At 31.9% G+C, this 27,874-nt stretch overlaps 1 protein-coding gene across 1 annotated transcript; it reads left to right on the top strand.

The window, feature by feature from the left end:
• Nucleotides 1-23,487: 23,487 nt before the first annotated feature.
• LOC149408759 (uncharacterized) lies at nt 23,488-24,340 on the top strand. Its single transcript, XM_089650467.1, has 2 exons — nt 23,488-23,506; nt 23,773-24,340. The coding sequence occupies exon 2, from the start codon at nt 23,774-23,776 to the stop codon at nt 24,338-24,340; it is 567 nt and encodes a 188-aa protein (XP_089506593.1). The 5' UTR covers nt 23,488-23,506; nt 23,773.
• Nucleotides 24,341-27,874: the final 3,534 nt, after the last annotated feature.

Genomic DNA, 27,874 nt, shown 5'->3' with positions numbered 1-27,874 from the left:
ATAGAAAAACCATTAAAAAGTGTTAAATCGTCGTATAACACTAAAAATCATTGAAAAACCCCTAAAATTTGTCAAACCGTCGTAAAACAGTGAAAATACCAGAAAAACCTTATAAGAGCGTTAAATCGTCGTAAAACAGTGAAAATACCAGAAAAACCTTAGAAGAGCGTTAAATCGTCGAAAAACAGTGTAAATACCAGAAAAACCTTATAAGAGCGTCAAGTCGTCGTTAAACAGTGAAAATACCAGAAAAACCTTATTAGAGCGTTAAATCGACGTAAAACAGTGAAAATACCACAAAAACCTTATACGAGCGTTTAATCGTCGTAAAACAGTGAAAATACCAGAAAAACCTTAGAAGAGCGTCAAATCGTCGTTGAACAGTGTAAATACCAGAAAAACCTTATAAGAGCGTCAAATCGTCGTTAAACAGTGAAAATACCAGAGAAACCTTATAAGAGCGTTAAATCGACGAAAAACAGTGAAAATACCAGAAAAACCTTATACGAGCGTTAAATCGTCGTAAAACAGTGAAAATACCAGAAAAACCTTATAAGAGCGTTAAATCGTCGCAAAACAGTGAAAATACCTGAAAAACCTTGTAAGAGCGTTAAATCGTCGTAAAACAGTGTAAATACCAGAAAAACCTTATAAGAGCGTCAAGTCGTCGTTAAACAGTGAACATACCAGAAAAGCCTTATGAGAGCGTCAAATCGACGTAAAACAGTTAAAATACCAGAAAAACCTTATAAGAGCGTTAAATCATCTAAAAACGCTGTAAAATATAGAAAAACCATTAAAAAGTGTTAAATCGTCGTATTACACTAAAAATCATTGAAAAACCCCTAAAATTTGTCAAACCGTCGTAAAACAGTGAAAATACCAGATAAACATTACAAGAGCGTTTTATCGTCGTAAAACAGTGAAAATACCAGAAAAACCTTATAAGAGCGTTAAATCGTCGTAAAACAGTGAAAATACCAGAAAAACCTTATAAGAGCGTTAAATCGTCGTAAAACAGTGTAAATACCAGAAAAACCTTATAAGAGCGTCAAGTCATCGTTAAACAGTAAAAATTCCAGAAAAAACTTAAAAGAGCGTTAAATCGACGTAAAAAAGTTAAAATACCAGAAAAACCTTATAAGAGCGTTAAATCATCTTAAAACGCTGTAAAATATAGAAAAACTATTAAAAAGTGATAAATCGTCGAATTACACTAAAAATCATTGAAAAACCCTTCAAATTTGTCAAATCGTCGTTAAACAGTGAAAATACCAGAAAAACCTTTTAAGAGCGTTAAATCGTCGTAAAACAGTGAAAATACCAGAATAACCTTATAAGAGCGTTAAATCGTCTTAAAACGCTGTAAAATATAGAAAAACCATTAAAAAGTGTTAAATCGTCGTATTACACTAAAAATCATTGAAAAACACTTAAAATTTGTCAAACCGTCGTAAAACAGTGAAAATTTCAGATAAACCTTACAAGAGCGTTTTATCGTCGTAAAACAGTGAAAATACCAGAAATACCTTATAAGAGCGTTAAATCGTCGTAAAACAGTGAAAATACCAGAAAAACCTTATAAGAGCGTTAAATCGTAGTAAAACAGTGAAAATACCAGAAAAACCTTATAAGATCGTTAATTTGTCTTTAAACGCTGTAAAATATAGAAAAACCATTAAAAAGTGTTAAATCGTCGTATTAAACTAAAAATCGTTGAAAAACCCTTAATATTTGTCAAATCGTCGTTAAACAGTGAAAATACCAGAAAAACCTTATAAGAGCGTTAAATCGACGTAAAACAGTTAAAATACCAGAAAAAACCTTATAAGAGCGTTTAATCGTCGTAAAACAGTGAAAATACCAGAAAAACCTTATAAGAGCGTCAAATCGTCGTAAAACAGTGTAAATACCAGAAAAACCTCAAAAGAGCGTTGAATCGTCGTAAAACAGTGAAAATACCAGAAAAACCTTATTAGAGCGTTAAATCGTCCTAAAACAGTGTAAATACCAGAAAAACCTTATAAGAACGTCAAGTCGTCGTTAAACAGTGAAAATACCAGAAAAACCTTATAAGAGCGTTAAATCGACGTAAAACAGTTAAAATACCAGAAAAACCTTATAAGAGCGTTAAATCATCTTTAAACGCTGTAAAATATAGAAAAACCATTAAAAAGTGATAAATCGTCGTATTACACTAATAATCATTGAAAAACCCTAAAAATTTGTTAAATCGTCGTAAAACAGTGAAAATACCAGAAAAACCTTATAAGAGCGTTAAATCATCTTAAAAAGCTGTAAAATATAGAAAAACCATTAAAAAGTGATAAATCGTCGTATTACACTAATAATCATTGAAAAACCCTAAAAATTTGTCAAATCGTCGTAAAACAGTGAAAATACCAGATAAACCTTATAAGAGCGTTAAATCGTCTTAAAACACTGTAAAATATAGAAAAACCATTTAAATGTGTTAAATCGTCGTATTACACTAAAAATCATTGAAAAACCCTAAAAAATTGTCAAATCGTCGTAAAACAGTGAAAATGCCAGAAAAACCTTATACGAGCGTTAAATCGTCGTAAAACAGCGAAAATACAGGAAAAACCTTATAAGAGCGTTAAATCGGCGTAAAACAGTGAAAATACCAGAAAAACCTCATAAGAGCGTTAAATCGTCCTCAAACGCTGTAAAATATAGAAAAACCATTTAAAAGTGTTTGATCGTCGTATTTCACTGAAAATCATTAAAAAACTCTTACAATTTGTCACATTATCGTAAAACAGTGAAAATACCACAAAAACCTTATACGAGCGTTTAATCGTCGTTAAACAGTGTAAATACCAGAAAAACCTTATAAGAGCGTCAAATCGTCGTTAAACAGTGAAAATACCAGAGAAACCTTATAAGAGCGTTAAATCGACGAAAAACAGTGAAAATACCAGAAAAACCTTATACGAGCGTTAAATCGTCCTAAAACAGTGAAAATACCAGAAAAACCTTATAAGAGCGTTAAATCGTCTTAAAACAGTGAAAATACCAGAAAAACCTTAAAAGAGCGTTTAATCGTCGTAAAACAGTGTAAATACCAGAAAAACCTTATAAGAGCGTCAAGTCGTCGTTAAACAGTGAACATACCAGAAAAACCTTATAAGAGCGTTAAATTTACGTAAAACAGTTAAAATACCAGAAAAACCTTATAAGAGCGTTAAATGATCTTAAAACGCTGTAAAATATAGAAAAACCATTAAAAAGTGTTTGATCGTCGTACTTCACTGAAAATCATTAAAAAAACTCTTACAATTTGTCACATTATCGTAAAACAGTGAAAATACCACAAAAACTTTATACGAGCGTTTAATCGTCTTTTAACAGTGAAAATACCAGAAAAACCTTAGAAGAGCGTCAAATCGTCGTAAAACAGTGAAAATACCAGAAAAAACTTAGAAGAGCGTTAAATCGTCGAAAAACAGTGAAAATACCAGAAAAACCTTATAAGAGCGTAAAATCGTCGTAAAACAGTGTAAATACCAGAAAATCCTTATAAGAGCGTTTAATCATCTTAAAACGCTGTAAAATATAGAAAAACCATTAAAAAGTGTTAAATCGTCGTATAACACTAAAAATCATTGAAAAACCCCTAAAATTTGTCAAACCGTCGTAAAACAGTGAAAATACCAGATAAACCTTACAAGAGCGTTTTGTCGTCGTAAAACAGTGAAAATACCAGAAAAACCTTATAAGAGCGTTAAATCGTCGTTAAACAGTGAAAATACCAGAAAAACCTTATAAGAGCGTTAAATCGTCGTAAAACAGTGAAAATACCAGAAAAACCTTAAAAGAGCGTTAAATCGTCGTAAAACAGTGAAAGAACCAGAAAAACCTTACAAGAGCGTTAAATCGTCGTAAAACAGTGTAAATACCAGAAAAACCTTATAAGAGCGTCAAGTCGTCGTTAAACAGTGTAAATACCAGAAAAACCTTATAAGAGCGTTAAATCGACGTAAAACAGTTAAAATACCAGAAAAACCTTATAAGAGCGTTAAATCATCTTGAAACGCTGTAAAATATAGAAAAACCATTGAAAAGTGATAAATCGTCGTATTACACTAATAATCATTGAAAAACCCTAAAAATTTGTCAAATCGTCAAAAAAACAGTGAAAATACCAGAAAAACCTAATAAGAGCGTTAAATCGTCCTCAAACGCTGTAAAATATAGAAAAACCATTAAAAAGTGTTAAATCGTCGTATTACACTAAAAATCATTGAAAAACCCTTCAAATTTGTCAAAGCGTCGTTAAACAGTGAAAATACCAGAAAAACCTTATAAGAGCGTTAAATCGTCGTAAAACAGTGAAAATACCAGAACAACCTTATAAGAGCGTTAAATCGTCTAAAAACGCTGTAAAATATAGAGAAACCATTAAAAAGTGTTAAATCGTCGTATTACACTAAAAATCATTGAAAAACACTTAAAATTTGTCAAACCGTCGTAAAACAGTGAAAATTTCAGATAAACCTTACAAGAGCGTTTTATCGTCGTAAAACAGTGAAAATACCAGAAAAACCTTATAAGAGCGTTAAATCGTCGTAAAACAGTGAAAATACCAGAAAAACCTTAGAAGAGCGTTAAATCGTCGAAAAACAGTGTAAATACCAGAAAAACCTTATAAGAGCGTTAAATCGACGTAAAACAGTTAAAATACCAGAAAAACCTTGTAAGAGCGTTAAATCATCTTTAAACGCTGTAAAATATAGAAAAACCATTAAAAAGTGATAAATCGTCGTATTACACTAATAATCATTGAAAAACCCTAAAAATTTGTTAAATCGTCGTAAAACAGTGAAAATACCAGAAAAACCTTATAAGAGCGTTAAATCATCTTAAAAAGCTGTAAAATATAGAAAAACCATTAAAAAGTGATAAATCGTCGTATTACACTAATAATCATTGAAAAACCCTAAAAATTTGTTAAATCGTCGTAAAACAGTGAAAATACCAGAAAAACCTTATAAGAGCGTTAAATCATCTTAAAAAGCTGTAAAATATAGAAAAACCATTAAAAAGTGATAAATCGTCGTATTACACTAAAAATCATTGAAAAACCCTAAAAAATTGTCAAATCGTCGTAAAACAGTGAAAATGCCAGAAAAACCTTATACGATCGTCAAATCGTCGTAAAACAGTGAAAATACCAGAACAACCTTAGAAGAGCGTTAAATCGTCTTAAAACGCTGTAAAATATAGAAAAACCATTAAAAAGTGTTAAATCGTCGTATAACACTAAAAATCATTGAAAAACCCCTAAAATTTGTCAAACCGTCGTAAAACAGTGAAAATACCAGATAAACCTTACAAGAGCGTTTTGTCGTCGTAAAACAGTGAAAATACCAGAAAAACCTTATAAGAGCGTTAAATCGTCGTTAAACAGTGAAAATACCAGAAAAACCTTATTAGAGCGTTAAATCGTCCTAAAACAGTGTAAATACCAGAAAAACCTTATAAGAACGTCAAGTCGTCGTTAAACAGTGAAAATACCAGAAAAACCTTATAAGAGCGTTAAATCGACGTAAAACAGTTAAAATACCAGAAAAACCTTATAAGAGCGTTAAATCATCTTTAAACGCTGTAAAATATAGAAAAACCATTAAAAAGTGATAAATCGTCGTATTACACTAATAATCATTGAAAAACCCTAAAAATTTGTTAAATCGTCGTAAAACAGTGAAAATACCAGAAAAACCTTATAAGAGCGTTAAATCATCTTAAAAAGCTGTAAAATATAGAAAAACCATTAAAAAGTGATAAATCGTCGTATTACACTAATAATCATTGAAAAACCCTAAAAATTTGTCAAATCGTCGTAAAACAGTGAAAATACCAGATAAACCTTATAAGAGCGTTAAATCGTCTTAAAACACTGTAAAATATAGAAAAACCATTAAAATGTGTTAAATCGTCGTATTACACTAAAAATCATTGAAAAACCCTAAAAAATTGTCAAATCGTCGTAAAACAGTGAAAATGCCAGAAAAACCTTATACGAGCGTTAAATCGTCGTAAAACAGCGAAAATACAGGAAAAACCTTATAAGAGCGTTAAATCGGCGTAAAACAGTGAAAATACCAGAAAAACCTCATAAGAGCGTTAAATCGTCCTCAAACGCTGTAAAATATAGAAAAACCATTTAAAAGTGTTTGATCGTCGTATTTCACTGAAAATCATTAAAAAACTCTTACAATTTGTCACATTATCGTAAAACAGTGAAAATACAACAAAAACCTTATACGAGCGTTTAATCGTCGTTAAACAGTGTAAATACCAGAAAAACCTTATAAGAGCGTCAAATCGTCGTTAAACAGTGAAAATACCAGAGAAACCTTATAAGAGCATTAAATCGACGTAAAACAGTTAAAATACCAGAAAAACCTTATAAGAGCGTTTAATCGTCGTAAAACAGTGAAAATACCTGAAAAACCTAATAAGAGCGTCAAATCGTCGTAAAACAGTGTAAATACCAGAAAAACCTTATAAGAGCGTTAAATCGTCGTTAAACAGTGAAAATACCAGAAAAACCTTATAAGAGCGTAAAATCGTCGTAAAACAGTGTAAATACCAGAAAAACCTTATAAGAGCGTTAAATCGTCGTAAAACAGTGAAAATACCAGAAAAACCTTATAAGAGCGTTAAATCATCTTAAAAAGCTGTAAAATATAGAAAAACCATTAAAAAGTGTTTGATCGTCGTATTTCACTGAAAATCATTAAAAACTCTTACAATTTGTCAGATTATCGTAAAACAGTTCAAATATCACAAAAACCTTAAACGAGCGTTTAATCGTCGTAAAACAGTGAAAATACCAGAAAAACCTTAGAAGAGCGTCAAATCGTCGTTAAACAGTGTAAATACCAGAAAAACCTTTAAAGAGCGTCAAATCGTCGTTAAACAGTGAAAATACCAGAGAAACCTTATAAGAGCGTTAAATCGACGAAAAACAGTGAAAATACCAGAAAAACCTTATACGAGCGTTTAATCGTCGTTAAACAGTGAAAATACCAGAAAAACCTTAGAAGAGCGTCAAATCGTCGTAAAACAGTGAAAATACCAGAAAAAACTTAGAAGAGCGTTAAATCGTCGAAAAACAGTGAAAATACCAGAAAAACCTTATAAGAGCGTAAAATCGTCGTAAAACAGTGTAAATACCAGAAAATCCTTATAAGAGCGTTTAATCATCTTAAAACGCTGTAAAATATAGAAAAACCATTAAAAAGTGTTAAATCGTCGTATAACACTAAAAATCATTGAAAAACCCCTAAAATTTGTCAAACCGTCGTAAAACAGTGAAAATACCAGATAAACCTTACAAGAGCGTTTTGTCGTCGTAAAACAGTGAAAATACCAGAAAAACCTTATAAGAGCGTTAAATCGTCGTTAAACAGTGAAAATACCAGAAAAACCTTATAAGAGCGTTAAATCGTCGTAAAACAGTGTAAATACCAGAAAAACCTTATAAGAGCGTCAAGTCATCGTTAAACAGTAAAAATTCCAGAAAAAACTTAAAAGAGCGTTAAATCGACGTAAAACAGTTAAAATACCAGAAAAACCTTATAAGAGCGTTAAATCATCTTAAAACGCTGTAAAATATAGAAAAACTATTAAAAAGTGATAAATCGTCGAATTACACTAAAAATCATTGAAAAACCCTTCAAATTTGTCAAATCGTCGTTAAACAGTGAAAATACCAGAAAAACCTTTTAAGAGCGTTAAATCGTCGTAAAACAGTGAAAATACCAGAACAACCTTAGAAGAGCGTTAAATCGTCTTAAAACGCTGTAAAATATAGAAAAACCATTAAAAAGTGTTAAATCGTCGTATTACACTAAAAATCATTGAAAAACACTTAAAATTTGTCAAACCGTCGTAAAACAGTGAAAATTTCAGATAAACCTTACAAGAGCGTTTTATCGTCGTAAAACAGTGAAAATACCAGAAATACCTTATAAAAGCGTTAAATCGTCGTAAAACAGTGAAAATACCAGAAAAACCTTATAAGAGCGTTAAATCGTAGTAAAACAGTGAAAATACCAGAAAAACCTTATAAGATCGTTAATTTGTCTTTAAACGCTGTAAAATATAGAAAAACCATTAAAAAGTGTTAAATCGTCGTATTAAACTAAAAATCGTTGAAAAACCCTTAATATTTGTCAAATCGTCGTTAAACAGTGAAAATACCAGAAAAACCTTAAAAGAGCGTAAAATCGACGTAAAACAGTTAAAATACCAGAAAAACCTTATAAGAGCGTTTAATCGTCGTAAAACAGTGAAAATACAAGAAAAACCTTATAAGAGCGTCAAATCGTCGTAAAACAGTGTAAATACCAGAAAAACCTTATAAGAGCGTCAAGTCGTCGTTAAACAGTGAACATACCAGAAAAACCTTATAAGAGCGTTAAATTTACGTAAAACAGTTAAAATACCAGAAAAACCTTATAAGAGCGTTAAATGATCTTAAAACGCTGTAAAATATAGAAAAACCATTAAAAAGTGTTTGATCGTCGTACTTCACTGAAAATCATTAAAAAAACTCTTACAATTTGTCACATTATCGTAAAACAGTGAAAATACCACAAAAACTTTATACGAGCGTTTAATCGTCTTATAACAGTGAAAATACCAGAAAAACCTTAGAAGAGCGTCAAATCGTCGTAAAACAGTAAAAATACCAGAACAACCTTATAAGAGCGTTAAATCGTCTAAAAACGCTGTAAAATATAGAAAAACCATTAAAAAGTGTTAAATCGTCGTATTACACTAAAAATCATTGAAAAACCCTAAAAAATTTTAAACCGTCGTAAAACAGTGAAAATACCAGATAAACCTTACAAGAGCGTTTTATCGTCGTAAAACAGTGAAAATACCAGATAAACCTTACAAGAGCGTTTTATCGTCGTTAAACAGTGAAAATACCAGAAAAACCTTATAAGAGCGTTAAATCGACGTAAAACAGTTAAAATACCAGAAAAACCTTATAAGAGCGTTTAATCGTCGTAAAACAGTGAAAATACCTGAAAAACCTAATAAGAGCGTCAAATCGTCGTAAAACAGTGTAAATACCAGAAAAACCTTATAAGAGCGTTAAATCGTCGTAAAACAGTGAAAATACCAGATAAACCTTATAAGAGCGTTAAATCGTCTTAAAACGCTGTAAAATATAGAAAAACCATTAAAAATTGTTAAATCGTCGTTAAACAGTGAAAATACCAGAGAAACCTTATAAGAGCATTAAATCGACGTAAAACAGTTAAAATACCAGAAAAACCTTATAAGAGCGTTTAATCGTCGTAAAACAGTGAAAATACCTGAAAAACCTAATAAGAGCGTCAAATCGTCGTAAAACAGTGTAAATACCAGAAAAACCTTATAAGAGCGTTAAATCGTCGTTAAACAGTGAAAATACCAGAAAAACCTTATAAGAGCGTAAAATCGTCGTAAAACAGTGTAAATACCAGAAAAACCTTATAAGAGCGTTAAATCGTCGTAAAACAGTGAAAATACCAGAAAAACCTTATAAGAGCGTTAAATCATCTTAAAAAGCTGTAAAATATAGAAAAACCATTAAAAAGTGTTTGATCGTCGTATTTCACTGAAAATCATTAAAAAACTCTTACAATTTGTCAGATTATCGTAAAACAGTTCAAATACCACAAAAACCTTAAACGAGCGTTTAATCGTCGTAAAACAGTGAAAATACCAGAAAAACCTTAGAAGAGCGTCAAATCGTCGTTAAACAGTGTAAATACCAGAAAAACCTTTAAAGAGCGTCAAATCGTCGTTAAACAGTGAAAATACCAGAGAAACCTTATAAGAGCGTTAAATCGACGAAAAACAGTGAAAATACCAGAAAAACCTTATACGAGCGTTAAATCGTCGTAAAACGGTGAAAATACCAGAAAAACCTTATAAGAGCGTTAAATCGTCGCAAAACAGTGAAAATACCAGAAAAACCTTATAAGAGCGTCAAGTCGTCGTTAAACAGTGAAAATACCAGAAAAACCTTATAAGAGCGTCAAATCGTCGTAAAACAGTGAAAATACCAGAAAAACCTTATAAGAGCGTTAAATCGTCGTCAAACAGTGAAAATACCAGAAAAACCTTAAAAGAGCGTTAAATCGTCGTAAAACTGTGAAAATAACAGAAAAACCTTATAAGAGCGTTAAATCGTCCTCAAACGCTGTAAAATATAGAAAAACCATTAAAAAGTGTTTGATCGTCGTATTTCACTGAAAATCATTAAAAAACTCTTACAATTTGTCAGATTATCGTAAAACAGTTCAAATACCACAAAAACCTTAAACGAGCGTTTAATCGTCGTAAAACAGTGAAAATACCAGAAAAACCTTAGAAGAGCGTCAAATCGTCGTTAAACAGTGTAAATACCAGAAAAACCTTTAAAGAGCGTCAAATCGTCGTTAAACAGTGAAAATACCAGAGAAACCTTATAAGAGCGTTAAATCGACGAAAAACAGTGAAAATACCAGAAAAACCTTATACGAGCGTTAAATCGTCGTAAAACAGTGAAAATACCAGAAAAACCTTATAAGAGCGTTAAATCGTCGCAAAACAGTGAAAATACCAGAAAAACCTTATAAGAGCGTCAAGTCGTCGTTAAACAGTGAAAATACCAGAAAAACCTTATAAGAGCGTCAAATCGTCGTAAAACAGTGAAAATACCAGAAAAACCTTATAAGAGCGTTAAATCGTCGTCAAACAGTGAAAATACCAGAAAAACCTTAAAAGAGCGTTAAATCGTCGTAAAACTGTGAAAATAACAGAAAAACCTTATAAGAGCGTTTAATCGTCGTAAAACAGTGAAAATACCAGAAAAACCTTAGAAGAGCGTTAAATCGTCCTCAAACGCTGTAAAATATAGAAAAACCATTAAAAAGTGTTTGATCGTCGTATTTCACTGAAAATCATTAAAAAACTCTTACAATTTGTCAGATTATCGTAAAACAGTTCAAATACCACAAAAACCTTAAACGAGCGTTTAATCGTCGTAAAACAGTGAAAATACCAGAAAAACCTTAGAAGAGCGTCAAATCGTCGTTAAACAGTGTAAATACCAGAAAAACCTTTAAAGAGCGTCAAATCGTCGTTAAACAGTGAAAATACCAGAGAAACCTTATAAGAGCGTTAAATCGACGAAAAACAGTGAAAATACCAGAAAAACCTTATACGAGCGTTAAAACGTCGTAAAACAGTGAAAATACCAGAAAAACCTTATAAGAGCGTTAAATCGTCGCAAAACAGTGAAAATACCAGAAAAACCTTATAAGAGCGTCAAGTCGTCGTTAAACAGTGAAAATACCAGAAAAACCTTATAAGAGCGTCAAATCGTCGTAAAACAGTGAAAATACAGGAAAAACCTTATAAGAGCGTTTAATCGTCGTAAAACAGTGAAAATACCAGAAAAACCTTATAAGAGCGTTAAATCGTCCTCAAACGCTGTAAAATATAGAAAAACCATTAAAAAGTGTTTGATCGTCGTATTTCACTGAAAATCATTAAAAAACTCTTACAATTTGTCAGATTATCGTAAAACAGTTCAAATACCACAAAAACCTTAAACGAGCGTTTAATCGTCGTAAAACAGTGAAAATACCAGAAAAACCTTAGAAGAGCGTCAAATCGTCGTTAAACAGTGTAAATACCAGAAAAACCTTTAAAGAGCGTCAAATCGTCGTTAAACAGTGAAAATACCAGAGAAACCTTATAAGAGCGTTAAATCGACGAAAAACAGTGAAAATACCAGAAAAACCTTATACGAGCGTTAAATCGTCGTAAAACAGTGAAAATACCAGAAAAACCTTATAAGAGCGTTAAATCGTCGCAAAACAGTGAAAATACCAGAAAAACCTTATAAGAGCGTCAAGTCGTCGTTAAACAGTGAAAATACCAGAAAAACCTTATAAGAGCGTCAAATCGTCGTAAAACAGTGAAAATACCAGAAAAACCTTATAAGAGCGTTAAATCGTCGTCAAACAGTGAAAATACCAGAAAAACCTTAAAAGAGCGTTAAATCGTCGTAAAACTGTGAAAATAACAGAAAAACCTTATAAGAGCGTTTAATCGTCGTAAAACAGTGAAAATACCAGAAAAACCTTAGAAGAGCGTAAAATCGTCGTTAAACAGTGTAAATACCAGAAAAACCTTTAAAGAGCGTCAAATCGTCGTTAAACAGTGAAAATACCAGAAAAACCTTATACGAGCGTTAAATCGTCGTAAAACAGTGAAAATACCAGAAAAACCTTATAAGAGCGTTAAATCGTCGCAAAACAGTGAAAATACCAGAAAAACCTTATAAGAGCGTCAAGTCGTCGTTAAACAGTGAAAATACCAGAAAAACCTTATAAGAGCGTCAAATCGTCGTAAAACAGTGAAAATACCAGAAAAACCTTATAAGAGCGTTAAATCGTCGTCAAACAGTGAAAATACCAGAAAAACCTTAAAAGAGCGTTAAATCGTCGTAAAACTGTGAAAATAACAGAAAAACCTTATAAGAGCGTTTAATCGTCGTAAAACAGTGAAAATACCAGAAAAACCTTAGAAGAGCGTAAAATCGTCGTTAAACAGTGTAAATACCAGAAAAACCTTTAAAGAGCGTCAAATCGTCGTTAAACAGTGAAAATACCAGAGAAACCTTATAAGAGCGTTAAATCGACAAAAAACAGTGAAAATACCAGAAAAACCTTATAAGAGCGTTAAATCGTCTTAAAACAGTGAAAATACCAGAAAAACCTTAAAAGAGCGTTTAATCGTCGTAAAACAGTGTAAATACCAGAAAAACCTTATAAGAGCGTCAAGTCGTCGTTAAACAGTGAACATACCAGAAAAACCTTATAAGAGCGTTAAATTTACGTAAAACAGTTAAAATACCAGAAAAACCTTATAAGAGCGTTAAATGATCTTAAAACGCTGTAAAATATAGAAAAACCATTAAAAAGTGTTTGATCGTCGTACTTCACTGAAAATCATTAAAAAAACTCTTACAATTTGTCACATTATCGTAAAACAGTGAAAATACCACAAAAACTTTATACGAGCGTTTAATCGTCTTTTAACAGTGAAAATACCAGAAAAACCTTAGAAGAGCGTCAAATCGTCGTAAAACAGTGAAAATACCAGAAAAAACTTAGAAGAGCGTTAAATCGTCGAAAAACAGTGAAAATACCAGAAAAACCTTATAAGAGCGTAAAATCGTCGTAAAACAGTGTAAATACCAGAAAATCCTTATAAGAGCGTTTAATCATCTTAAAACGCTGTAAAATATAGAAAAACCATTAAAAAGTGTTAAATCGTCGTATAACACTAAAAATCATTGAAAAACCCCTAAAATTTGTCAAACCGTCGTAAAACAGTGAAAATACCAGATAAACCTTACAAGAGCGTTTTGTCGTCGTAAAACAGTGAAAATACCAGAAAAACCTTATAAGAGCGTTAAATCGTCGTTAAACAGTGAAAATACCAGAAAAACCTTATAAGAGCGTTAAATCGTCGTAAAACAGTGTAAATACCAGAAAAACCTTATAAGAGCGTCAAGTCATCGTTAAACAGTAAAAATTCCAGAAAAAACTTAAAAGAGCGTTAAATCGACGTAAAACAGTTAAAATACCAGAAAAACCTTATAAGAGCGTTAAATCATCTTAAAACGCTGTAAAATATAGAAAAACTATTAAAAACTGATAAATCGTCGAATTACACTAAAAATCATTGAAAAACCCTTCAAATTTGTCAAATCGTCGTTAAACAGTGAAAATACCAGAAAAACCTTTTAAGAGCGTTAAATCGTCGTAAAACAGTGAAAATACCAGAACAACCTTAGAAGAGCGTTAAATCGTCTTAAAACGCTGTAAAATATAGAAAAACCATTAAAAAGTGTTAAATCGTCGTATTACACTAAAAATCATTGAAAAACACTTAAAATTTGTCAAACCGTCGTAAAACAGTGAAAATTTCAGATAAACCTTACAAGAGCGTTTTATCGTCGTAAAACAGTGAAAATACCAGAAATACCTTATAAAAGCGTTAAATCGTCGTAAAACAGTGAAAATACCAGAAAAACCTTATAAGAGCGTTAAATCGTAGTAAAACAGTGAAAATACCAGAAAAACCTTATAAGATCGTTAATTTGTCTTTAAACGCTGTAAAATATAGAAAAACCATTAAAAAGTGTTAAATCGTCGTATTAAACTAAAAATCGTTGAAAAACCCTTAATATTTGTCAAATCGTCGTTAAACAGTGAAAATACCAGAAAAACCTTAAAAGAGCGTAAAATCGACGTAAAACAGTTAAAATACCAGAAAAACCTTATAAGAGCGTTTAATCGTCGTAAAACAGTGAAAATACCAGAAAAAACCTATAAGAGCGTCAAATAGTCGTAAAACAGTGTAAATACCAGAAAAACCTTATAAGAGCGTCAAGTCGTCGTTAAACAGTGAACATACCAGAAAAACCTTATAAGAGCGTTAAATTTACGTAAAACAGTTAAAATACCAGAAAAACCTTATAAGAGCGTTAAATGATCTTAAAACGCTGTAAAATATAGAAAAACTATTAAAAAGTGATAAATCGTCGAATTACACTAAAAATCATTGAAAAACCCTTCAAATTTGTCAAATCGTCGTTAAACAGTGAAAATACCAGAAAAACCTTTTAAGAGCGTTAAATCGTCGTAAAACAGTGAAAATACCAGAACAACCTTAGAAGAGCGTTAAATCGTCTTAAAACGCTGTAAAATATAGAAAAACCATTAAAAAGTGTTAAATCGTCGTATTACACTAAAAATCATTGAAAAACACTTAAAATTTGTCAAACCGTCGTAAAACAGTGAAAATTTCAGATAAACCTTACAAGAGCGTTTTATCGTCGTAAAACAGTGAAAATACCAGAAATACCTTATAAAAGCGTTAAGTCGTCGTAAAACAGTGAAAATACCAGAAAAACCTTATAAGAGCGTTAAATCGTAGTAAAACAGTGAAAATACCAGAAAAACCTTATAAGATCGTTAATTTGTCTTTAAACGCTGTAAAATATAGAAAAACCATTAAAAAGTGTTAAATCGTCGTATTAAACTAAAAATCGTTGAAAAACCCTTAATATTTGTCAAATCGTCGTTAAACAGTGAAAATACCAGAAAAACCTTAAAAGAGCGTAAAATCGACGTAAAACAGTTAAAATACCAGAAAAACCTTATAAGAGCGTTTAATCGTCGTAAAACAGTGAAAATACCAGAAAAACCTTATAAGAGCGTTAAATCGTCGCAAAACAGTGAAAATACCAGAAAAACCTTATAAGAGCGTCAAGTCGTCGTTAAACAGTGAAAATACCAGAAAAACCTTATAAGAGCGTCAAATCGTCGTAAAACAGTGAAAATACAGGAAAAACCTTATAAGAGCGTTTAATCGTCGTAAAACAGTGAAAATACCAGAAAAACCTTATAAGAGCGTTAAATCGTCCTAAAACGCTGTAAAATATAGAAAAACCATTAAAAAGTGTTTGATCGTCGTATTTCACTGAAAATCATTAAAAAACTCTTACAATTTGTCAGATTATCGTAAAACAGTTCAAATACCACAAAAACCTTAAACGAGCGTTTAATCGTCGTAAAACAGTGAAAATACCAGAAAAACCTTAGAAGAGCGTCAAATCGTCGTTAAACAGTGTAAATACCAGAAAAACCTTTAAAGAGCGTCAAATCGTCGTTAAACAGTGAAAATACCAGAGAAACCTTATAAGAGCGTTAAATCGACGAAAAACAGTGAAAATACCAGAAAAACCTTATACGAGCGTTAAATCGTCGTAAAACAGTGAAAATACCAGAAAAACCTTATAAGAGCGTTAAATCGTCGCAAAACAGTGAAAATACCAGAAAAACCTTATAAGAGCGTCAAGTCGTCGTTAAACAGTGAAAATACCAGAAAAACCTTATAAGAGCGTCAAATCGTCGTAAAACAGTGAAAATACCAGAAAAACCTTATAAGAGCGTTAAATCGTCGTCAAACAGTGAAAATACCAGAAAAACCTTAAAAGAGCGTTAAATCGTCGTAAAACTGTGAAAATAACAGAAAAACCTTATAAGAGCGTTTAATCGTCGTAAAACAGTGAAAATACCAGAAAAACCTTAGAAGAGCGTAAAATCGTCGTTAAACAGTGTAAATACCAGAAAAACCTTTAAAGAGCGTCAAATCGTCGTTAAACAGTGAAAATACCAGAAAAACCTTATACGAGCGTTAAATCGTCGTAAAACAGTGAAAATACCAGAAAAACCTTATAAGAGCGTTAAATCGTCGCAAAACAGTGAAAATACCAGAAAAACCTTATAAGAGCGTCAAGTCGTCGTTAAACAGTGAAAATACCAGAAAAACCTTATAAGAGCGTCAAATCGTCGTAAAACAGTGAAAATACCAGAAAAACCTTATAAGAGCGTTAAATCGTCGTCAAACAGTGAAAATACCAGAAAAACCTTAAAAGAGCGTTAAATCGTCGTAAAACTGTGAAAATAACAGAAAAACCTTATAAGAGCGTTTAATCGTCGTAAAACAGTGAAAATACCAGAAAAACCTTAGAAGAGCGTAAAATCGTCGTTAAACAGTGTAAATACCAGAAAAACCTTTAAAGAGCGTCAAATCGTCGTTAAACAGTGAAAATACCAGAAAAACCTTATACGAGCGTTAAATCGTCGTAAAACAGTGAAAATACCAGAAAAACCTTATAAGAGCGTTAAATCGTCGCAAAACAGTGAAAATACCAGAAAAACCTTATAAGAGCGTCAAGTCGTCGTTAAACAGTGAAAATACCAGAAAAACCTTATAAGAGCGTCAAATCGTCGTAAAACAGTGAAAATACCAGAAAAACCTTATAAGAGCGTTAAATCGTCGTCAAACAGTGAAAATACCAGAAAAACCTTAAAAGAGCGTTAAATCGTCGTAAAACTGTGAAAATAACAGAAAAACCTTATAAGAGCGTTTAATCGTCGTAAAACAGTGAAAATACCAGAAAAACCTTAGAAGAGCGTAAAATCGTCGTTAAACAGTGTAAATACCAGAAAAACCTTTAAAGAGCGTCAAATCGTCGTTTAACAGTGAAAATACCAGAGAAACCTTATAAGAGCGTTAAATCGACAAAAAACAGTGAAAATACCAGAAAAACCTTATAAGAGCGTTAAATCGTCTTAAAACAGTGAAAATACCAGAAAAACCTTAAAAGAGCGTTTAATCGTCGTAAAACAGTGTAAATACCAGAAAAACCTTATAAGAGCGTCAAGTCGTCGTTAAACAGTGAACATACCAGAAAAACCTTATAAGAGCGTTAAATTTACGTAAAACAGTTAAAATACCAGAAAAACCTTATAAGAGCGTTAAATGATCTTAAAACGCTGTAAAATATAGAAAAACCATTAAAAAGTGTTTGATCGTCGTACTTCACTGAAAATCATTAAAAAAACTCTTACAATTTGTCACATTATCGTAAAACAGTGAAAATACCACAAAAACTTTATACGAGCGTTTAATCGTCTTTTAACAGTGAAAATACCAGAAAAACCTTAGAAGAGCGTCAAATCGTCGTAAAACAGTGAAAATACCAGAAAAAACTTAGAAGAGCGTTAAATCGTCGAAAAACAGTGAAAATACCAGAAAAACCTTATAAGAGCGTAAAATCGTCGTAAAACAGTGTAAATACCAGAAAATCCTTATAAGAGCGTTTAATCATCTTAAAACGCTGTAAAATATAGAAAAACCATTAAAAAGTGTTAAATCGTCGTATAACACTAAAAATCATTGAAAAACCCCTAAAATTTGTCAAACCGTCGTAAAACAGTGAAAATACCAGATAAACCTTACAAGAGCGTTTTGTCGTCGTAAAACAGTGAAAATACCAGAAAAACCTTATAAGAGCGTTAAATCGTCGTTAAACAGTGAAAATACCAGAAAAACCTTATAAGAGCGTTAAATCGTCGTAAAACAGTGTAAATACCAGAAAAACCTTATAAGAGCGTCAAGTCATCGTTAAACAGTAAAAATTCCAGAAAAAACTTAAAAGAGCGTTAAATCGACGTAAAACAGTTAAAATACCAGAAAAACCTTATAAGAGCGTTAAATCATCTTAAAACGCTGTAAAATATAGAAAAACTATTAAAAAGTGATAAATCGTCGAATTACACTAAAAATCATTGAAAAACCCTTCAAATTTGTCAAATCGTCGTTAAACAGTGAAAATACCAGAAAAACCTTTTAAGAGCGTTAAATCGTCGTAAAACAGTGAAAATACCAGAACAACCTTAGAAGAGCGTTAAATCGTCTTAAAACGCTGTAAAATATAGAAAAACCATTAAAAAGTGTTAAATCGTCGTATTACACTAAAAATCATTGAAAAACACTTAAAATTTGTCAAACCGTCGTAAAACAGTGAAAATTTCAGATAAACCTTACAAGAGCGTTTTATCGTCGTAAAACAGTGAAAATACCAGAAATACCTTATAAAAGCGTTAAATCGTCGTAAAACAGTGAAAATACCAGAAAAACCTTATAAGAGCGTTAAATCGTAGTAAAACAGTGAAAATACCAGAAAAACCTTATAAGATCGTTAATTTGTCTTTAAACGCTGTAAAATATAGAAAAACCATTAAAAAGTGTTAAATCGTCGTATTAAACTAAAAATCGTTGAAAAACCCTTAATATTTGTCAAATCGTCGTTAAACAGTGAAAATACCAGAAAAACCTTAAAAGAGCGTAAAATCGACGTAAAACAGTTAAAATACCAGAAAAACCTTATAAGAGCGTTTAATCGTCGTAAAACAGTGAAAATACCAGAAAAACCTTATAAGAGCGTCAAATCGTCGTAAAACAGTGTAAATACCAGAAAAACCTTATAAGAGCGTCAAGTCGTCGTTAAACAGTGAACATACCAGAAAAACCTTATAAGAGCGTTAAATTTACGTAAAACAGTTAAAATACCAGAAAAACCTTATAAGAGCGTTAAATGATCTTAAAACGCTGTAAAATATAGAAAAACCATTAAAAAGTGTTTGATCGTCGTACTTCACTGAAAATCATTAAAAAAACTCTTACAATTTGTCACATTATCGTAAAACAGTGAAAATACCACAAAAACTTTATACGAGCGTTTAATCGTCTTATAACAGTGAAAATACCAGAAAAACCTTAGAAGAGCGTCAAATCGTCGTAAAACAGTGAAAATACCAGAAAAACCTTAGAAGAGCGTTAAATCGTCGTTAAACAGTGTAAATACCAGAAAAACCTTATAAGAGCGTCAAATCGTCGTGAAAGAGTGAAAATACCAGAGAAACCTTATAAGAGCGTTAAATCGTCGAAAAACAGTGAAAATACCAGAAAAACCTTATAAGAGCGTAAAATCGTCGTAAAACAGTGTAAATACCAGAAAATCCTTATAAGAGCGTTTAATCATCTTAAAACGCTGTAAAATATAGAAAAACCATTAAAAAGTGATAAATCGTCGTATTACACTAAAAATCATTGAAAAACCCTAAAAATTTGTCAAATCGTCGTAAAACAGTGAAAATACCAGATAAACATAATAAGAGCGTAAAATCGTCTTAAAACACTGTAAAATATAGAAAAACCATTAAAAAGTGTTAAATCGTCGTATTACACTAAAAATCATTGAAAAACCCTGAAAAATTGTCAAATCGTCGTAAAACAGTGAAAATGGCAGAAAAACCTTATACGAGCGTTAAATCGTCGTAAAACAGTGAAAATACCAGAAAAACCTTATTAGAGCGTTAAATCGTCGTAAAACAGTGAAAATACCAGAAAAACCTTATAAGAGCGTTAAATCGTCCTCAAACGCTGTAAAATATAGAAAAACCATTAAAAAGTGTTTGATCGTCGTATTTCACTGAAAATCATTAAAAAAACTCTTACAATTTGTCAAATTATCGTAAAACAGTGAAAATACCACAAAAACCTTATACGAGCGTTTAATCTTCGTAAAACAGTGAAAATACCAGAAAAACCTTAGAAGAGCGTTAAATCGTCGAAAAACAGTGAAAATACCAGAAAAACCTTATGCGAGCGTTAAATCGTCGTAAAACAGTAAAAATACCAGAAAAACCTTAAAAGAGCGTTAAATCGTCGGAAAACAGTGAAAATACCAGAAAAACCTTACAAGAGCGTTAAATCGTCGTAAAACAGTGAAAATACCAGAAAAACCTTATAAGAGCGTCAAGTCGTCGTTAAACAGTGAAAATACCAGAAAAACCTTATAAGAGCGTTAAATCGACGTAAAACAGTTTAAATACCAGAAAAACCTTATAAGAGCGTTAAATCATCTTAAAACGCTGTAAAAGATAGAAAAACCATTAAAAAGTGATAAATCGTCGTATTACACTAATAATCATTGAAAAACCCTAAAAATTTGTCAAATCGTCGTAAAACAGTAAAAATACCAGAACAACCTTATAAGAGCGTTAAATCGTCTAAAAACGCTGTAAAATATAGAAAAACCATTAAAAAGTGTTAAATCGTCGTATTACACTAAAAATCATTGAAAAACCCTTAAAATTTTAAACCGTCGTAAAACAGTGAAAATACCAGATAAACCTTACAAGAGCGTTTTATCGTCGTAAAACAGTGAAAATACCAGATAAACCTTACAAGAGCGTTTTATCGTCGTTAAACAGTGAAAATACCAGAAAAACCTTATAAGAGCGTTAAATCGTCGTAAAACAGTGAAAATACCAGATAAACCTTATAAGAGCGTTAAATCGTCTTAAAACGCTGTAAAATATAGAAAAACCATTAAAAATTGTTAAATCGTCGTTAAACAGTGAAAATACCAGAGAAACCTTATAAGAGCGTTAAATCGACGTAAAACAGTTAAAATACCAGAAAAACCTTATAAGAGCGTTTAATCGTCGTAAAACAGTGAAAATACCTGAAAAACCTAATAAGAGCGTCAAATCGTCGTAAAACAGTGTAAATACCAGAAAAACCTTATAAGAGCGTTAAATCGTCGTAAAACAGTGAAAATACCAGATAAACCTTATAAGAGCGTTAAATCGTCTTAAAACGCTGTAAAATATAGAAAAACCATTAAAAATTGTTAAATCGTCGTTAAACAGTGAAAATACCAGAGAAACCTTTTAAGAGCATTAAATCGACGTAAAACAGTTAAAATACCAGAAAAACCTTATAAGAGCGTTTAATCGTCGTAAAACAGTGAAAATACCTGAAAAACCTAATAAGAGCGTCAAATCGTCGTAAAACAGTGTAAATACCAGAAAAACCTTATAAGAGCGTTAAATCGTCGTTAAACAGTGAAAATACCAGAAAAACCTTATAAGAGCGTAAAATCGTCGTAAAACAGTGTAAATACCAGAAAAACCTTATAAGAGCGTTAAATCGTCGTAAAACAGTGAAAATACCAGAAAAACCTTATAAGAGCGTTAAATCATCTTAAAAAGCTGTAAAATATAGAAAAACCATTAAAAAGTGATAAATCGTCGTATTACACTAATAATCATTGAAAAACCCTAAAAATTTGTCAAATCGTCGTAAAACAGTGAAAATACAGGAAAAACCTTATAAGAGCGTTTAATCGTCGTAAAACAGTGAAAATACCAGAAAAACCTTATAAGAGCGTTAAATCGTCCTCAAACGCTGTAAAATATAGAAAAACCATTTAAAAGTGTTTGATCGTCGTATTTCACTGAAAATCATTAAAAAACTCTTGCAATTTGTCAGATTATCGTAAAACAGTTCAAATACCACAAAAACCTTAAACGAGCGTTTAATCGTCGTAAAACAGTGAAAATACCAGAAAAACCTTAGAAGAGCGTCAAATCGTCGTTAAACAGTGTAAATACCAGAAAAACCTTTAAAGAGCGTCAAATCGTCGTTAAACAGTGAAAATACCAGAGAAACCTTATAAGAGCGTTAAATCGACGAAAAACAGTGAAAATACCAGAAAAACCTTATACGAGCGTTAAATCGTCGTAAAACAGTGAAAATACCAGAAAAACCTTATAAGAGCGTTAAATCGTCGCAAAACAGTGAAAATACCAGAAAAACCTTATAAGAGCGTCAAGTCGTCGTTAAACAGTGAAAATACCAGAAAAACCTTATAAGAGCGTCAAATCGTCGTAAAACAGTGAAAATACCAGAAAAACCTTATAAGAGCGTTAAATCGTCGTCAAACAGTGAAAATACCAGAAAAACCTTAAAAGAGCGTTAAATCGTCGTAAAACTGTGAAAATAACAGAAAAACCTTATAAGAGCGTTTAATCGTCGTAAAACAGTGAAAATACCAGAAAAACCTTAGAAGAGCGTAAAATCGTCGTTAAACAGTGTAAATACCAGAAAAACCTTTAAAGAGCGTCAAATCGTCGTTAAACAGTGAAAATACCAGAGAAACCTTATAAGAGCGTTAAATCGACAAAAAACAGTGAAAATACCAGAAAAACCTTATACGAGCGTTAAATCGTCGTAAAACAGTGTAAATACCAGAAAAACCTTATAAGAGCGTTAAATCGTCGCAAAACAGTGAAAATACCAGAAAAACCTTAAAAGAGCGTTAAATCGTCGTAAAACAGTGTAAATACCAGAAAAACCTTATAAGAGCGTCAAGTCGTCGTTAAACAGTGAACATACCAGAAAAACCTTTATAAAAGCGTCAAATCGACGTAAAACAGTTAAAATACCAGAAAAACCTTATAAGAGCGTTAAATCATCTTAAAACGCTGTAAAATATAGAAAAACCATTAAAAAGTGATAAATCGTCGTATTACACTAATTATCATTGAAAAACCCTAAAACTTTGTCAAATCGTCGTCAAACAGTGAAAATACCAGAACAACCTCATAAGAGCGTTAAATCGTCTAAAAACGCTGGAAAATATAGAAAAACCATTAAAAAGTGTAAAATCGTCGTAATACACTAAAAATCATTGAAAAACTCTAAAAATTTGTCAAATCGTCGTTAAACAGTGAAAATACCAGAACAACCTTATAAGAGCGTTAAATCGTCTAAAAACGCTGTAAAATATAGAAAAACCATTAAAAAGTGTTAAATCGTCGTATTACACTAAAAATCATTGAAAAACACTTAAAATTTGTCAAACCGTCGTAAAACAGTGAAAATTTCAGATAAACCTTACAAGAGCGTTTTATCGTCGTAAAACAGTGAAAATACCAGAAAAACCTTATAAGAGCGTTAAATCGTCGTAAAACAGTGAAAATACCAGAAAAACCTTAAAAGAGCGTTAACCCATATTTCGCTGACGGTTCAAAAACGCACCATCCTGGTTGCTTGGTCATATTTTGATAACTTGATAAGGATTCACCGTTATTCTTTCAGGTATTTATAGAAAAGGTTTGACTTTACCGTTAGAACTAAACAAGTAGAAATATATTTGCTTCAGTCGCATTGTAGACGCCCCCAAAGTCGGACAAAATACGACACTCAGGTAAGCAATTTTTAAATAATTATTATATTTAACATATGACTAAAATTCTTAATATATTCTAGCATTTTTTAATACAGAATTGACTCGTATTTAATAATTTGAGCACTTTAAAAAAAATAAAAATTTCAAAAGTACTCATTTTACATAGTTTATTTAAGTGGTGCATTAACGCACCGTCAGCGAAATACGGGGGTAAAAACCTTGGCATTATTTTATTCATAATTACCGGCATCAATCGCTAATACTGTGTTTTTTCTTCTGAATAGGATGAATCCAAATGACTTTTTTACCGCGCAAGAGGCTGCTGACTTTATCACAGAGAATTGGAATGTCAACGATGAAGACGGCGAAGAAGATATTCCAGATGTGGTCGTTTTACCACCTGAAGTCGCCCAAGTTACTGATGAAGAGGATTTTGATGACAATGATTTACATGAAGACGCTGCATTTAGCCATACTTTCGGAGATACGGCAGGAACTTTGGAAGTCCACTCCAAGAGGCTGATGAGTGAACCTTCAACAACTCCATCCCAACCCCAACCATCAACATCTTCGTCATCAATGCCAAGGGAAATGCGTTGGAAGAAATCGAAACCTAGTTATTCGCGAGTGCCAAACAACGTTGAGAATAGAAGCGTCGAAGATGTGAAAAGAAAATTAGTGGGTAAATCTTGTACCGAGTTCTTTGAACTATTTTTTAATGATGATCTTATTAACTTAATTGTAGAACAATCAAATGGTTACGCTCTATTAAAAAACAAAGTAGCCACATCGTTGACAATCAATAATATAAAAAACATTTATAGGATTTTTATTATACACTGGGTATCATAGGTTACCTCGTGAAGAAATGTATTGGTCTCTAGATGAGGACATTACAAATCCCTTTTGTAAGGTCATGCATGACCAGACAAACCTATCGTGACGTCAAGAGTAATTTACATTTGGCTGACAATTTAAATATCAATACGACTGACAAACTTTATAAAGTTAGACCATATTTATCCTAGTTGAATAAAAATTTCAAAACAGTTAGGAATTGTAAGGCATGCGCTGTCAATAGACGAACAAATGATCCCTTATAGAGGAAAACATTCGTGTAAAATGTATATTCATGGCAAGCCAATCAAATTTGGATATAAGTCGTGGACATTGGCTTCTGCAGATGGATATATTTATGCATTTGATATATATACGGGAAAAAAACAAAGTGTCGTCAAATACTAATAATTTGGGTATGGGAGGCAACGTTGTGAAGGATCTAACTGGTCGTTAGATGGAAAGATAGTGCTGTAGTTACAGTGGCATCAAATTTTGATAACGTAGAGCCCATTAAAAACGTATCGAGGTATTCAAATATTAAAAAAAGATATATAAATGTCACTCAACCCAGCGCTCTTACCCAATATAATCGTTTTATGGGAGGTGTTGATTTAGCGGATAATTTCGTTTCAAACTATAGAATAAGGGTTCGTGGTAAAAAGTGGTGGTGGGCAATATTCTCCAACTTCTGTGATGTGGCACTTTGTAATGCATGGAAACTATACCAAATGGTTCATCCAGAAGAAAATATGAGCCTTTTGAATTTTAGAAGAAGTGTGGCCACCGCTTTCATGAAGTCGTCAAAAGTAAATTCTTCTTCTATTGGCAGACCCAGTAGATTTGCGACAACATCGAGGTCAAGTATAACAGGGAGTAGTCATTTTTTAAATAAGGGGGAAAATAGAAAAAGATGTCGCATATGTCATTCACACACATATTTTATGTGTCCAGAGTGTAATGTGGCATTGCACCATAAATGTAACGAATTATACCATACCGGAAAATAGTGTTTATTATAATATTTGTGTATGCTAATTTCTTATTATGTCTTTTAGAAAGGTGCACTTTCCTACCTATATATACAATATCTTTAATTTTAGTTAATATTAGTAATATGATTAATAAATGAAGAGAAATAAATCCACTTTCAAATAAACTTGTTTGGTTTCATACATTTACTTTTTACCCCCCTATGTCGCTGACGGTGCGAAAACGCACCACCTCATATTTTTGTAAGTATAAGTTTTTTCATTTTTTTAAATTTTTTATTTTCTTAATTGTGTGTTTATATACCACATATCCAAATTTCATCAAAATCTGACCACGGGAACTGATAGCGGCGAAATATGGGTTAAATCGTCGTAAAACAGTGTAAATACCAGAAAAACCTTATAAGAGCGTCAAGTCGTCTTTAAACAGTGAAAATACCAGAAAAACCTTATAGGAGCCTTAAATCGACGTAAAACAGTGAAAATACCAGAAAAACCTTATAAGAGCGTTTAATCGACGTAAAACAGTTAAGATACCAGAAAAACCTTATAAGAGCGTTTAATCGTCGTAAAACAGTGAAAATACCAGAACAACCTTATAAGAGCGTTAAATCGTCGAAAAACGCTGTAAAATATAGAAAAACCATTAAAAAGTGTTAAATCGTCGTATTACAGTAAAAATCATTGAAAAACACTTAAAATTTGTCAAACCGTCGTAAAACAGTGAAAATATCAGATAAACCTAACAAGAGCGTTTTATCGTCGTAAAACAGTGAAAATACCAGAAAAACCTTATAAGAGCGTTAAATCGTCGTAAAACAGTGAAAATACCAGAAAAACCCTATTAGAGCGTTAAATCGTCGTTAAACAGTGTATATACCAGAAAAACCTTATAAGAGCGTCAAATCGTCGTTAAACAGTGAAAATACCAGAGAAACCTTATAAGAGCGTTAAATCGTCGAAAAACAGTGAAAATACCAGAAAAACCTTATGCGAGCGTTAAATCGTCGTAAAACAGTGAAAATACCAGAAAAACCTTAAAAGAGCGTTAAATCGTCGTAAAACAGTGAAAATTTCAGATAAACCTTACAAGAGCGTTTTATCGTCGTAAAACAGTGAAAATACCAGAAAAACCTTATAAGAGCGTTAAATCGTCGTAAAACAGTGAAAATACCAGAAAAACCTTAAAAGAGCGTTAAATCGTCGTAAAACAGTGTAAGAACCAGAAAAACCTTATAAGAGCGTCAAGTCGTCGTAAAACAGTGAAAATACCAGAAAAACCTTATAAGAGCGTTAAATCGACGTAAAACAGTGAAAATACCAGAAAAACCTAAAAAGAGCGTTTAATCGTCGTAAAACAGTGAAAATACCAGAAAAACCTTAGAAGAGCGTCAAATCGTCGTTAAACAGTGTAAATACCAGAAAAACCTTTAAAGAGCGTCAAATCGTCGTTAAACAGTGAAAATACCAGAGAAACCTTATAAGAGCGTTAAATCGACGAAAAACAGTGAAAATACCAGAAAAACCTTATACGAGCGTTAAATCGTCGTAAAACAGTGAAAATACCAGAAAAACCTTATAAGAGCGTTAAATCGTCGCAAAACAGTGAAAATACCAGAAAAACCTTATAAGAGCGTCAAGTCGTCGTTAAACAGTGAAAATACCAGAAAAACCTTATAAGAGCGTCAAATCGTCGTAAAACAGTGAAAATACCAGAAAAACCTTATAAGAGCGTTAAATCGTCGTCAAACAGTGAAAATACCAGAAAAACCTTAAAAGAGCGTTAAATCGTCGTAAAACTGTGAAAATAACAGAAAAACCTTATAAGAGCGTTTAATCGTCGTAAAACAGTGAAAATACCAGAAAAACCTTAGAAGAGCGTAAAATCGTCGTTAAACAGTGTAAATACCAGAAAAACCTTTAAAGAGCGTCAAATCGTCGTTAAACAGTGAAAATACCAGAGAAACCTTATAAGAGCGTTAAATCGACAAAAAACAGTGAAAATACCAGAAAAACCTTATACGAGCGTTAAATCGTCGTAAAACAGTGTAAATACCAGAAAAACCTTATAAGAGCGTTAAATCGTCGCAAAACAGTGAAAATACCAGAAAAACCTTAAAAGAGCGTTAAATCGTCGTAAAACAGTGTAAATACCAGAAAAACCTTATAAGAGCGTCAAGTCGTCGTTAAACAGTGAACATACCAGAAAAACCTTTATAAAAGCGTCAAATCGACGTAAAACAGTTAAAATACCAGAAAAACCTTATAAGAGCGTTAAATCATCTTAAAACGCTGTAAAATATAGAAAAACCATTAAAAAGTGATAAATCGTCGTATTACACTAATTATCATTGAAAAACCCTAAAACTTTGTCAAATCGTCGTCAAACAGTGAAAATACCAGAACAACCTCATAAGAGCGTTAAATCGTCTAAAAACGCTGGAAAATATAGAAAAACCATTAAAAAGTGTAAAATCGTCGTAATACACTAAAAATCATTGAAAAACTCTAAAAATTTGTCAAATCGTCGTTAAACAGTGAAAATACCAGAACAACC

Source organism: Hesperophylax consimilis, unplaced genomic scaffold (assembly GCF_061612785.1).
Source record: "Hesperophylax consimilis isolate HC1 unplaced genomic scaffold, BYU_Hcon_1.0 scaffold_93, whole genome shotgun sequence".
Classification (NCBI taxonomy): domain Eukaryota; kingdom Metazoa; phylum Arthropoda; class Insecta; order Trichoptera; family Limnephilidae; genus Hesperophylax; species Hesperophylax consimilis.
This window is presented reverse-complemented; position numbering and strand designations above follow the sequence as displayed.

Bases quoted from the DNA above. Each gene is read 5' to 3' on its own strand.
- LOC149408759 (XM_089650467.1), top strand. From the start codon at position 23,774: ATGAATCCAAATGACTTTTTTACCGCGCAAGAGGCTGCTGACTTTATC.